The sequence below is a fragment of the Neltuma alba genome, unplaced genomic scaffold, assembly GCF_004799145.2.
Source record: "Neltuma alba isolate B1F8T4 unplaced genomic scaffold, ASM479914v2 tig00013398_pilon, whole genome shotgun sequence".
NCBI lineage: Eukaryota > Viridiplantae > Streptophyta > Magnoliopsida > Fabales > Fabaceae > Neltuma > Neltuma alba.
In genome coordinates this window covers 264,144-277,815 of record NW_021637656.1, presented here as the reverse complement: position 1 = coordinate 277,815, position 13,672 = coordinate 264,144, and the positions used below count along the sequence as shown (strand labels likewise).

At 34.4% G+C, this 13,672-nt stretch overlaps 2 protein-coding genes and 1 pseudogene across 3 annotated transcripts; all 3 read right to left on the bottom strand.

Moving 5' to 3' along the window:
• Window positions 1-889: 889 nt before the first annotated feature.
• Window positions 890-3,719, bottom strand: LOC114737034 (alcohol dehydrogenase-like 2). The gene is made up of 7 exons (XM_028924931.1): window positions 3,512-3,719; window positions 3,257-3,402; window positions 2,676-2,713; window positions 2,179-2,581; window positions 1,555-1,791; window positions 1,094-1,252; window positions 890-1,000 (listed from the first exon to the last, which is right to left on the bottom strand). The coding sequence occupies exons 1-7, from the start codon at window positions 3,543-3,545 to the stop codon at window positions 890-892; spliced, it is 1,128 nt and encodes a 375-aa protein (XP_028780764.1). The 5' UTR covers window positions 3,546-3,719.
• Window positions 3,720-5,219: 1,500 nt separating this feature from the next.
• LOC114737040 (alcohol dehydrogenase-like 2) lies at window positions 5,220-7,697 on the bottom strand (annotated as a pseudogene).
• Window positions 7,698-8,833: 1,136 nt separating this feature from the next.
• LOC114737033 (alcohol dehydrogenase-like 2) lies at window positions 8,834-11,336 on the bottom strand. Of its 2 annotated transcripts, none has more exons than XM_028924930.1 (7): window positions 11,130-11,336; window positions 10,876-11,026; window positions 10,612-10,649; window positions 10,051-10,453; window positions 9,623-9,859; window positions 9,261-9,419; window positions 8,834-9,094 (listed from the first exon to the last, which is right to left on the bottom strand). In XM_028924930.1, exons 1-7 carry the CDS (start codon window positions 11,135-11,137, stop codon window positions 8,978-8,980), a joined length of 1,113 nt encoding a protein of 370 aa, XP_028780763.1. In that variant the 5' UTR covers window positions 11,138-11,336; the 3' UTR covers window positions 8,834-8,977. The 2 variants fall into 2 exon arrangements, with proteins under 2 accessions (XP_028780763.1, XP_028780762.1); XM_028924929.1 differs by having other exon boundaries at window positions 10,876-11,021.
• Window positions 11,337-13,672: the final 2,336 nt, after the last annotated feature.

Below are 13,672 nucleotides of genomic sequence, written 5' to 3'. Positions count from 1 at the left end.
ACATTCCCACATTTTTTTTTAAATAAAACTGGATACTATATATTAACCGACAGAAATAGAAAAGGAGCAACAGAACCTAAACCAGTCTAAAAAACACACCTATCTAAGTTCTCTCATCACCCACCGCCTCTTGAATAAAAAGATGTGGTTGATCAAAGATACAAAAATTCCCTGGAATCGTATGAGCTAAACTAGCTAAAGAGTCAGCGATTAAATTACAATCTCTGTATACAAAGTGAAAGTTAACTTGCCAGTCTCTAAGGAGAAACAGTTTAGCATCTTCAATGGTGTCTCTAAAAGGGTGGTCATGATTACAATCTTGAATCAGTAAGTTAATGGCCATGATTACATTCCCCCATATTTCATGAACTAAACGGCATAAAGTAAAAATGTTTTTAAGAGGGAAAAAATGCAAGCCCCTAAGTGAAAATCAAACAATAATTTTAAAAATAATTTAAAAATAAGTATATGAGAAAAATTTTGTTCCTATTTATATAAAAACACTTTTTAAAAGTGTTCTCTTGTTTAGCCAAGCACCCCTAGTTATAGAACTTTCTCTTGCTGTCACTGCCGTTTTGTGCTTCAGCCCAGTGTAAAAGCATTTGAGTCACGCAACTCCCACATTGAGCCAAGAAAGTATCACATTTTCATTAAATAAAGGTAAATTAATTTCTTGGTGCACGCAATCTGGTAATTCTGACTATACCATTTGACACCAAGTCTCCGTAAAAATGAAGTACTGTTATTTCGCAAACAATACAAGGAGAAAAAGATTGCAGAGTTAGATGTATTAATCCAAATGACTATCGTAAGGTCTGCCTGATTAAAACTACGTTACTAGGATTGGCATTCAAATACAAACCACACACAATTTACAAAAATGTCGTATTTACATCCTAATCACAACTTTGACACAATCTGGTTGTTTTAACAGCTCCAAAGCTTTGTCTATATCTGTCAATGACACTTCATGAGTTAGAAGTTCATGAAGAGGGAACTCCTGCGAAAAAGGAAATTAAACGGTTAAATATCACCACAGATTTGATAAGTAAATAGAATGTGCGTGTGTACTTGTACTGAAAATAATGCTGACCTTTTTCAGGCATTTGTCAACCACGAAAGGAAGGTCAGATTTGGGTTTTAGCCCTCCAAAAGCAGAGCCTTTTAAAGTTCGCCCAAATAAAAGTGAGCGAAAGTTGATGTGCACAAATTCTTCAGTTACTGAACCAATTACTATTGTCTTTCCTTTCCCCTGTATGAACAGAGTATGCCACCAAAAGAATTAACACATCACTTTAGAACGACAAATGCAAATAAAAGGGCCATGACAAATTGGTTCACATATTGCTTTGGCTGAAACCTGCATGCTGCGGTTGATTAAAAAAAAGAGACCATAAAACAACTTGAACTCTCTATTCCTGCAAGAACTCATTTGGAAATAGAAGTCTAAATGCGCCATACTAATGCTGGAGAGTATGCCCTTGAGGTCATTAAAGAATCAGATTTAGTCGGCATGAAATCTAGAAATAATTGCTAGGATGAGTTGAAATATACCAACTTCGTGGCTTGCAGGGCTTCAGTAAGACAAGGGGCAGCTCCAGTGCACTCAAAGGAATAATCCACACCCATTCCACCACTTAGTTCCTTCACCAATTCTGATGCTGATTTATCACATGCATTAGGATTGATAAAATCTGTCATTCCAAAATCTTCTCCTTTCTCCTTCTTCATTTCATTTTTGTCAATCCCAATTATCTTAGTTGCCCCCATCATTTTCGCTGTGCTTATAGCCTGCATTGCATTGCACAGATATGCCTTAAATGAAACCAGTCTAGTCTACATGCGCTGCCCTTGAAAACAAAACAAAAAAACGAAAAACAAAAAAATAATGTATAAAATTCTAACAACTACGTGGATCTCTTTGCACCAAATTTGACAGTTTACAAACTACTTAACTTACCCTTTATCAGAAGAAAAATTAGACTCCAATGGTGAGATGAAATAATGACTAAATTCAAAGACTATTAGGTTTGGCCTTAAATTCTAAATAAAACTGAGAAGGAAGAGTGACATTGCAGTCATTTTAGTGATTGAAAGACTAAGCTGAAAAATAATTTGCAGAAGACTTCATCTGTCAGATACTAAAATAAAAGTATTCTCAAGAAAAAGAAGCCATACCCCTAAACCAACACCACCAAGGCCGAAAACAGCAACGGATGATCCACTTTCAACTTTGGCTTCCTTCCAAACAGCCCCAAAACCAGTTGAGAACCCACATGAGATGAAGGCAGCATGGGCTGGTTCAATGTTGGGATCAACTTTGACGAGGTAATTTTCTTCAGTCACCATGTACTCTGCAAATGTGGAACAACTAAAGAGATGGAATATCTTTTGACCTCTTATGGACATCCTTGAAGTGTTATCCAGCATTAAGCCATTTAATGTAAGAGGGTATTTCAGGCACAGGTTGGATTCCCTTGAAATGCAGTTCTCACATCCTTGACATTCACCAACAGATGTTGGGATCACAACATTGCCAACTTCTACAGCTGTTACTTTCTCCCCAACGCTCTCAACAATACTGCAATATGTTCAACACTGGGAGGTCAAACGTATTGTCATCTTGATTTTTGAGCATATAGTAGATCAAGTTAGAATGGGAATTTGCTGCTTACCCAACCCCTTCATGCCCCAAAACTCGAGGAAACAAAGGCTGCACATAATATAAAGGTATTAACTTTCTCAAAGTTGATTTCTTGTAAAACGGAGAAGCAAGGAAAATCTCCCTTTTGGCAGACTCATTCACTGCTTCTTCTTCGATAAGTTTGATCGAGAATTTTAAATTCTATTATATCTATTATCTTGATATCTTCTCTTGCTGTAAACAGTTTAATACGCCAGCGATGGCGAACAGGATAAGAACATTATGATCGATATGGCAGACTTCTATGGGTATTTGATTATAAACTTTGAATTAAATCTTCCTTACTAGAACAAGTTCCAATCTCTTGCTCAATCAAATGTCATTGCAGAAGATCTTCTTGTTTTGATTAATTTCTTTGCTGACTTTCGTTTTTATGTTTCAGAAAATATTTCCTTCTTTCTGAACTTTAATGCCCCGGTTTCATAAAATAGGGGTTTATTATGTTGTATCATTTTATTTAATTTTAAAAAAATGACACTCTCTTTAAACTATCTGCGACTAAACCGAATGTTTTCGAGATGGAAGAATAAAAGGAGAGAGAAGGCGAGTTACGATTGGAAATCCTGAGGCCCTAAGGAGGTCGGTGTGGCAGATACTGGCACAGATCATCTTGACTCGAGCTTCAGTTGGTTTAGGAGGATCCACTTGTATGTCTTCCACCGTCACATCGTTTTCTCCGCCTCCCCACCATACTGCCCCTGCATTTCCAGAATCCGCAGAGCTTGTTCAGTCTCAACTCAACCAAATTGCAGAAATCAAGCAGTCTATTATGCCATTTTGAAACTACAAGAGAAAGAAGAAGAATACCTTTGCATGTAATAACTTGTGATGCTGGGGCCATAGTCACTCACTTCCCACTGAGACTGAAATTAATAAAGCAGATAATCCATATATGGCCTGTAGTTTGTGGAGAAGATGACATATAGGGATATGGGATAGTGCTTTGTTCCCCGGGGGGTCCGCGCGGGACAGTCACGTAGAAGGTTGCTCCTTAGAAAGGACAGCTGCGAAGGGAAAGCTGAGGGCGACGAAAAACAGCCATTTGGTTCTTTTTGATTGTTTGTTCTTTTACCTTAGCGATGCTATGGTACGAGTCACTTGTCTCCTTCTTCATCTTCTTCTGGTTGCTGCCTTTCCTTACTTCTGTAAAAATGTTTGGATAAACTCGAATTATAGCTTAGATAATAACTTCTTTTCTTAATAGATTTCTGAGAGAATAAATTTTATAAAGAATAAATTTTATGAAAAAGTGATTATGATAAAATAAGAATGTTTAGATAGTTGTTATTAGAAACACTTTTTATATATACAAATTACTAAAAAAAATATAAGTTAATATGATGATTACATAAAAAATATATTTTATAATATATTTTAATTTGAAAAAATGAAATTGTTAATAATATATTTTTTACCAACATAATTAATAATATATAAGATAATATAATTAGTAAATAATTAATATATATTTATAAAATATAAGATTAAATATGCTCATAAAAAAATAATTGAGAGGTGTTAAAGCCATATTATCATTGAAATCTACTCTAATAGGTACAATCATACTCTTTAATTTGAATCAGAAGCAAAATAGATTTACTTTTTCTGAAACCATGTTTTTGAGTCCAAAACCATAGTTTGTTAATTTTCCTTCCTATTTGGCAAATCTGGGACTCAAACTATGGCTTGGATCCTAAAACCATGGTTTCCTATGTTACCCAAACAGGCCCTAATTTTTTTTTTCTTGCTGCCAGACTATACAAAGCATTCAAAATGAGAGATATGAGTTAGGGTTGTGATTAAAAATATCTATTAAAAAAGTATTTAATATGAGAGATTACTTGTTATATAGAATTAAACAAACCTATGTACATGAGATTAAAGAAGTGGTATTCCTCAATCCTACCTTCATAGGTTTGTCTAATGTCATATAACAAGTAATTATTTATATTAAAAACTTTTTTTAACTATTTTTTTTAATTATAATCATAGTTCTTATTCTTATTTTTAATGTTTCGTATCAAGAACCTTAGTTCTTCTAGTCATTAGTTTTTGTTTTAGCCAGTGATTATTAGATCAAGAGAGGGTACTTCTTACATTCTATTTAGAAAAGAAAAAAAAAAAACGAAAGAAAAGCTCCCATGGATAAGGTAGGCATTTATTTTAGTTTTTAGGGGATAATTTCAATTTATTTTCTCTCTTAAGTTTATAATTAATATGAGCACTTTTCAGTGTAAACGATTAAACAGAATCTTTTAAATAAAACAAAAACACATTTTTAACGCACAAATAATTTAACTATTTTTTAACGTTCACAAATTAGTCATATATAACTCATGCATTTATTTTAAGAGAGGAGTGAGTACTTCTTATGTTTTTACTCATAGTCATTACTCATCACACAACATGCTTTTATCTTTTATATAAAATTAAGAATAATTACATTTTCTAGTATTCAATTATTATTAATTATTTTAGATTTACCAACAATTTACAATTATATCATATTCACATCCTAAATCCTAATCACAACTTTGAAGCAATCTGGTTGCCTAAATAGCTCCAAAGCTTCGTCCACATCTTTCAAGGACACCGCATGAGTTTCAAGTTCATGAAGAGGAAACTCCTGTAAATGGGAAAACAGTCAATTAATATCACACATTTAGCCGGTAAATAGTGTGTGAGAGTGTGCTTCAATTGTAAAGGAGCTAACCTTTTTCAGCCATTTGTCAGTTATGAAAGGGAGGCCAGATTTGGGTTTTAGTCCGCCAAACATAGAACCTTTTAATGTTCGCCCAAGTAAAAGGGAACGGAAGTTGATGGGCACAGATTGTTCACTTACTGAACCAGTTGCTATCGTCTTTCCCTTGCCCTGTATAAATACAGTATCTCAATAACAGAATTGACCCATCTGCTTCTAACGCCAAATCAGAAAAAGGGCCGTAACGTAGTGGTCCATGAGATTCTAAATGCACAAGATCATTAAAGAAGGTGATTTAGTATGCATAAAATCTAGAAATGCTCTTCACTGTAATAACCAAAAATGAATTGGTTTAATGAGTTGAAAATGCCAATTTTGTGGCCTGTAGTGCTTGAGAAAGCAAGGGGACAACTCCAGTGCACTCAAAACAATAATCCACACCCATTCCACCACTAAGTTCCTAGACCAACTCTGAGATTGATTTATCAGATGCACCAGGATTGATGAAATCTGTCATTCCAAAAGCCTCTCCTTTCTCCTTTTTCATCTCATTTTCGTCAATCCCACTTATCTTAGTTGCCCATATCATTTTGCCTGCACTTATAGTCTGCACTGCATTGAAGAGAGGTGCCTTAAATGAAACCAGTCTACATACTAAGATAGATCAAATTTCTAGCAGCTATGTGGAGTTCTATTTTGATTTTCAAAAAGATTGTTTCCATTGATTTGCACCAAATTTGAGAGTTAATTAACTACAAGTTTGATTCAAATTATGAGTTGAAGAAATGACTAATTCATAGACTATTAGGTTTGACCTTAAATTCTAAATAAAAATGAGACGGAAGGGTGACATTACAATAATTTTAAAGAATGAAAGACTATAAATTGAAAAAGAAAAAATGATCTGTAGAAGACATCACCTGTCAGATACTAAAACAAAAGTATTCTCAAGAAAAAGCATACCCCTAACCCCGCACCACCAATGCCAAAATCAGCGACAGATGAGCCACTCTCAACCTTGGCTTCCTTCCAAACAAGCCCCAAACCCAGTTGAGAATCCACAAGAGATGAGCCAGCATGGGCTGGGTCAATGTTGGGATCAACTTTGACAATGTAATTTGCTTAAGTCCCCATGTACTCTGCAAATGTGGAACAGCTGAAGAAATGGAATATCTTTTGATCCCTTATGGACATCCTTGATGTGTTATCCATCGTTAAGCCGCTTATTCTCATAGGGTATTTCAGGCAAAATTTGGATTCCCTTGAAATGTAGTTCTCACATTCCAGACATTCGCCAATAAAAGTTGGGATCACAACATCGCCTACTTCTAGATCTGTTACTTTCTCCCCAGTGCTCTCAACAACACTGCAATAAGTTCAACAATGGGAGGTCATATATATTGTCATCTTGATTCATAATTTAGATCAAGTTAGAATGAGAATTTGCTGCTCACCGAACAACTTCATGCCCAGATATTCGAGGGAACAAAGGCTGCACGTAAAATAGTGATATTAGCTTTCACACATGTAGTTGGTGTCTTGTACAACTGAGAAACAACGAGAATCTCACTCTTGACCAACTCATATTCACTGCTTCTTCTTCGATAACTTTCGTTGAGAAATCTAAATAGTATGATATACTATATATCTTGTTATCTTTTATCATTGTACAAGTTTAATATAATAGTGATGGCGTGTGAGGAGTAATTTTTTATTTTCAAATCATCACTAAAACTTCAAGTTCAAACCTTTTCAAAATCGGTCTCAAGATCACCCCCTATTCTTTCAATGACTCTGGATCAACCAACTACCTTACTATTCAGAATAAATAGAAAGATTTAATACTCTATATATAATAAGATCACTTCTGGGACCGAACCAATTAATCTTTGTTCGAGATGAAATAGAAAATAGGGATAAATAAAATGTGGAGAGTGTTAGGACTTACGAGGGAAAATCCTCTGGCCCAAAAGAGGTCGGTGTTCCACTCGTATGTCTTCCACCTTCACATCGTTTTCTCACGCCTCCCCACTACACGGCAGCTGCACTTCCAGTTCCAAAGTCCGCAGAGGTTCTTCAGTCTCAACTCAACCACGTTATTGCAGAAATCAAGCGTTCCATAGTGGCATTTCAAACTACAAAAGGAGGAGGAGGAGGAGAATGCCTTTGCACGTAGTAAATTGTGGCGTCGATGCCATAGTCACTCTCACTCTTACTCGCACTGATACCGAAATGAGTAAAGCGGACGACCCATAATCCATATATGCTCATAGCTTGTGGAGAAGACGACATGTACGGATATTGGACCGCCCTAGAATCGCCGTGGGGACCACGTCCCGCGGATGCTGGGAAATTGAGATTGGTCTTGTATATGTAAAACTCAAGTAATTATTGAGTTAATTTTGATATTAAATATAAAATTTATTTTTTATTTTTATTAATATTTTTTTAAATTATCTCTATGGGTACATCCTTAATCATAATTAAATAGAAAAGAAAAAGGGTATTAAGGAAGATGATTATGGTGTTTTAGGAAAAACGTGTCATATTTATTATAATTATCTAATTTACTTAACTTTTTTAATCTAATTAAATTAATTAATTAAATCTTACATTAAGGATCAAAGAAGTATCTATTTCTCATTTCACGCATCTATCAATTTTTTTAAAATTAATCTCATTAATATTTTTCTTCAAATAATCAAGTAGTAAAAAGAGAAAAAAATTAAGAAAATTGGCATGCAATCTAATTAGTGCAAATATTTGATTTCCTCAACATGTAATTGATGTTTGGTGAAAAAAAAAAAAAGGAAACATATAATTGATGGAAAATTGGTAAAAGACAAATCACGCAAATAATAATGACAAGCCATTTGCTTTTGTTGTTATCTTTCAGATATTGAAACAAGGAGTTCAACAAGCCCAAATTTATACTCCTGTTCTTTACAAAATAGTTTCAAATATTTCCACCATTCCATACAACGGAGGAGGCTTTTCTAGTGAGATTATAATTATAGTTTATACTGACCAACGCGATTAAAAAAATATTTTTAAATTTATTTAAAATAGAAATATTTTTATAATGTCCACGTGTCTAAAAAATTTCAATCGAGAGGTGGCTAGCAGTTGATATCTAATATTAAATAAATAATAAATGATTGATAATGTGGATTATTTTTGTAAGTTATTATGTTTAATTCTAAGAATAAGACTACATAATTAATTAAATTATTTAATTAATTTGTTTGCAGTAGTTATTGACCCTGATTATGTATAGATTTTTCTGAGCCCTACAAGGACTAAAATTCCTTGGTCATAACTCAAATCTTGATTAAAAGGAGAAAAAACGGGCCTTTCTAACATAATAGGAGACAATATCCATTTTCAAAACAGAAGTATTATTAGACGATGGTATTGCTTGTGTAACGTTAATTATTGAAAGATCTGCCTCATTAAACGAGAATTGATAATTTAATTTGCTTGGAAAACTCAAATACAAACCACACAAAATTCACTGAAAATAAAGTTGCTTCATACGCTTGCATGAATTGCTTTTATTTATCTTCTATACTTCATATAGATATCCTTATGATAACTTTGACACAGTCTGGTTGTTTTAGTAGCTCCAAAGCTTTACCCATCTCTTCTAGTGACACCTCATGAGTAAGAAATTCGTCAAGAGGGAACTCCTGTAAACAAGAAAATGGTCAATTAAAAAGGCCTTTAAATTTAATACTCACTTAACGCAAATTTTTCAGCTGCACAATGAGTATTTACCATTAGTGGTCCTTAGAAATTTAAAAAAAAAATTATAAATTTGTTCCTTAGACACAATTGACCCTGAAAAATACTCACCTTTTTCAAGCATTTGTCAACTATGAAGGGCAGATCAGATTTAGGTTTCAATCCTCCAAAAATGGAACCTTTTAAAGTTCTCCCAAATATAAGCGAGGAAAAGTCGATATGCACAAATTCTTGAGATACCGCACCTATTGCTATTGTCTTTCCCTTTCCCTGTATAACACAGATTATTATATCACTACCAAAATCAACCCACCTACTTCAGAAAAGAAAGAAAAAAGAAAGGGTCATCACATAAAGAGAAAGAGAAGGTATCTTTCTTTAAGAGTGAAACAGAGTGTGTATAAAATTTAAAAAAATACCCCCCTCTAATTGTTATAACCAATAATGAATTGCTTGATGAAATAAGAATATACCAATTTCGTGGCTTGAAAGGCTTGAGTAAGTAAAGAGGCAACTCCAGTGCACTCAAAGGAACAGTCTACACCCATTCCATTACTCAGTTCCTTAAGCAACTCTGAAACTGATTTATCACAGGCATCAGGATTGATAAAATCTGTCATTCCAAAAGCTTCTCCTTTTGATTTCTTCATTTCATTCTTGTCAATCCCAATTATCTTACTTGCCCCCATCATCTTGGCTGCGCTTATAGCCTGTATTTCATTGCAAAGACATGCCTAAAATGAAACCAATTACTGAATCACACAATGTTTTAGAACACAACAGAAGATCTCGGTTCTAAAAGTTCCAACATATGGGAAGGTGAAACTAAAAGAAATGATCCGGAGAAGGCTCAATCTATCACAGACCAAAATAGAAGTTTTCTGAAGAAAAAGATACTTACACCTAATCCAACACCACCAAGGCCAAACACAGCTACGGATGATCCTCTTTCAACCTTTGCTTCCTTCCAAACAGCTCCAAAACCAGTAGAAAACCCACACGAGATGATGCTAGCATGGGCAAGGTCAATGTTGGGATCAACTTTGACGAGGTAATTTGCTTCAGTTACCATGTATTCTGCAAACGTGGAGCAGCTAAAAAGTTGGTATATCTTTTGACCTCTAATGGACATCCTTGATGTGTTATCCAGCATTAAGCCATTTAACGTAAGAGGGTATTTCAGGCACAGGTTGGATTCCCCTGAAATGCAGTTCTCACATTCTTGACATTCACCGATAGATGTAGGAATAACAACATCGCCTACTTCCAGATCTGTTACTCTCTCCCCAGTGCTCTCAACAACACTGCAAAATGCTAAAAATGAGAAGTCATATGCATCATCATTATCATCTTGGGCAGTCCATCATCAAGTTAAAATGGAAACTAGATTAAATTGGGATCCATGCATTATACACAGTCCAGAGTCCAATTTGCTACACACACACAGAGATAGGCAGCTTACCCAACTCCTTCATGGCCTAATACTCGGGGGAACAGAGGCTGCACATAAAATCAGAGTTGTTAAATGATATATAGTTATTTACGTCCAACAATGAAGATATTGAAGGTAGCTACATGAAATCGGTAACTAAAAATTTCAGAGATATCAAAGATGCTTGAAAACTGAAGTGATCAATCATGTTGTTAGTTTCTCATGATCAAATCAGATATTGCGGAGAAGGAATGTGTATTTCTGAAATGAAAGAAAATCGGAAGAGAGTTTTACTAATGGCTGTCCTCTGGCCCTAGTGAGGTCGGTGTGGCAGACACTAGCACAGAGCATCTTGACCCGAACTTCGGTTGGTTTCGGAGGATCCACTTGTATATCCTCCACCTTCACATCGTTTTCTCCGCCTCCCCACCACACAGCCCCTGCACTTCCGTTTTCCAGATTCCGTCGATCTCCGATCATTCTCTCGATTCAACGATATTGCAGAAATTAAGCATTCAATTGAGACATTTGAAGAAGGAGAAGAATACCTTTGCATGTGATAACTTGCGGTGGTGTTGCCATGGTGCACTGCGACTGTTACTGAAAGAAACAGGTTGGATTCAAAGCAGATAATTAAGAAGCGCCTATAGCTTAGGGCTCTAAATAGAAGAAGTGAGGAAGATGAAATGCGGATCGCTCCGTTCTTAGCGTGGACCTCGTGGGACTTCAGATAATAATGCTTTGGGTTGCTGAAAGTGCTGAAACTGTGAAAGAGATATTTTGGTCTCTTGGAAAGAAGGGGAGTCAACACCTGTCTCCCTTGTTGATAAAAGAGCGTGGGGATACTATTTATTTGTAGTATTGATCAAAGCTTTTTTTTTTTTTTTGCCAGGAAAAAAATATGGGATGCATGATATTTAAATATATATATATATATACATATATACACACACATCAAACGCCTGCATGTCCGTCATGTAGGATTTTTCTGTCAAGCTTCAGTTGATTCAGTAAGGTAATGATCAAACAAAACTTTTATGTTAACATGGGATATAAAAGCACTGTTTTAATTAGTTCGAGACACTGAATGCATTAAAAATTACTTTAAGACATTGGGCGCAACTGGAAAAATAATTCGGGGTGCTGGGCGTGCTTTAACTCATCAAAATAATACACATCAGACGTTTACATGTTTGTCACGTAAGATTTTTTAGTCAACCTTCGGATGAATCAGTAAGGTAACGGTCAAACTTAACTTTTCTGTTAGCCCGAGATATAGATGCATCGTTTTAATTAGTTTGGGGCACTAGATGCACCGAAAATTACTTTAAGATACTAGGCACACCTGGAAAAATAGTTCGGGATACTGAACGACCTTAATCTTAAAAAAAAAGTATGCACAAATATGCACTTTGATTTTTTGCCTGTTCAGTCATATATTTGCAAAAGGACGGAAAAAAAAAAGCAATTTTATTATAAACAGGAAGATAAAAAAATTAAAAATACAAGTTGCCGCAATGAAAATGGACGGGAAATTGTTTTAACTGGAGACTGAAATTACAATAATGTTGGGTCTAAATGAACCATGAAGTGAGGTGTAAAGGTGAATGCAAGGAATTTATTAACAAATACTATATCCTATCTTTAATATAACATCTTGTTTGATTTTTATTTTGGTCTTGATTATTAGACCTCAATCCACTTTATCTCTCATATTTATGTATTTTTTTCCCCAAAATAGTCCCTCTAATAATGTAGTTCTAACCCATAAATTTGATTAGTAAGGATATCTTAGAAAAAGAAAACATATATTTATTATAAATAACTAACTTAACTTATTTTATTAATCGCTTCAAATTAGTCAACTAGCTCTTATAATTAGGATCGGAGGTAGTACTACCTCCTGTCTTAATTATAAGATCTCATTATAAACTACAAATAAAATCTTATATGATTTATAGACTATAAACAAGCTCTTATAATTTGAAGCGGAGGCAGTATATTACTCCTACTCAGTTGATTAATTTGAGAATGAGAAATGACGTTGGATCTTTGAGTGGGTTCATAAGATCTTTGTCCCTGGATCTTGGGCCTTTAAATAAAAGGATTTTCTTAAAACCTTGGGCCTAGACCTTAAATTCAGGCCCACTATCAATAATCCCAAGGCATAGTTCTAGAAGACCCTGAAGCCGACAAACCCAGAATATGGGCCCAAATAGAGGGTTCCAATCTTTAAAGGATATAATTTTGTTCCTAAGCGAAGATTTCGGGAAGATATTTTTCTGTCGGAACTTCGAGATTTTTTTTGGGACCTGAAAGTTCGTCATAATTCTACCGAAGGTAGGAAAAAGAATTAATTCCTTCAACATGAAAATATATAGGGCTACACATTAGGCTGAAGATTTGCTGGTGGTTTCTCCATACATCTTAAAATTTTAAATACTGTAATTCTTAATATAAAGCTTAATTATTAAATTAATATTAGTTTTAAATATAAGACTTATTTTTATATTTATTAATTTTTTTATATTATTTTTATTGATATCATATCAATCATAATTAAGTAAAAGAAAGTTCCATGATAATTTTGGTTTTCAGCAGTATAAGAAGTATTTCTTACATGAAGAAGGGATAATAAGTGTTTTCAATTTTTTTTAAGGAATTATAAAAATATTCTCTTAAAATTGGAGGGTGCCGTAACGAAGAAGCAATAATGAAAAGACATGGAAGATCCGATCTAACCTCCACACAGAAGGGAACATCTTTTTGACCCAAGAACCAAAATATCCAACCCCTCTTACTATCAAAAAATATCCAAGCCTCTTCGTGAGTTTACCAAAATGCCCTTCCTTTGCCACTCTATTTACGCCCCTGATGGCTACGTGTATTATCAAGAACTTTGAAGGATTAAAAATAAAGTAGGGAAAAAAACAATACAAACTATAAAAAGATAATTTAGTTTATGTATAAATGTAACGGCTATATAATTTATGTGCAAATTCTAATAAATTATATTATCTACTGTAGCTCAGTATTTACTTGTTATAGGAGTATGATTTTTTATTCATTCAAATAGAATTTGAATTAGAGA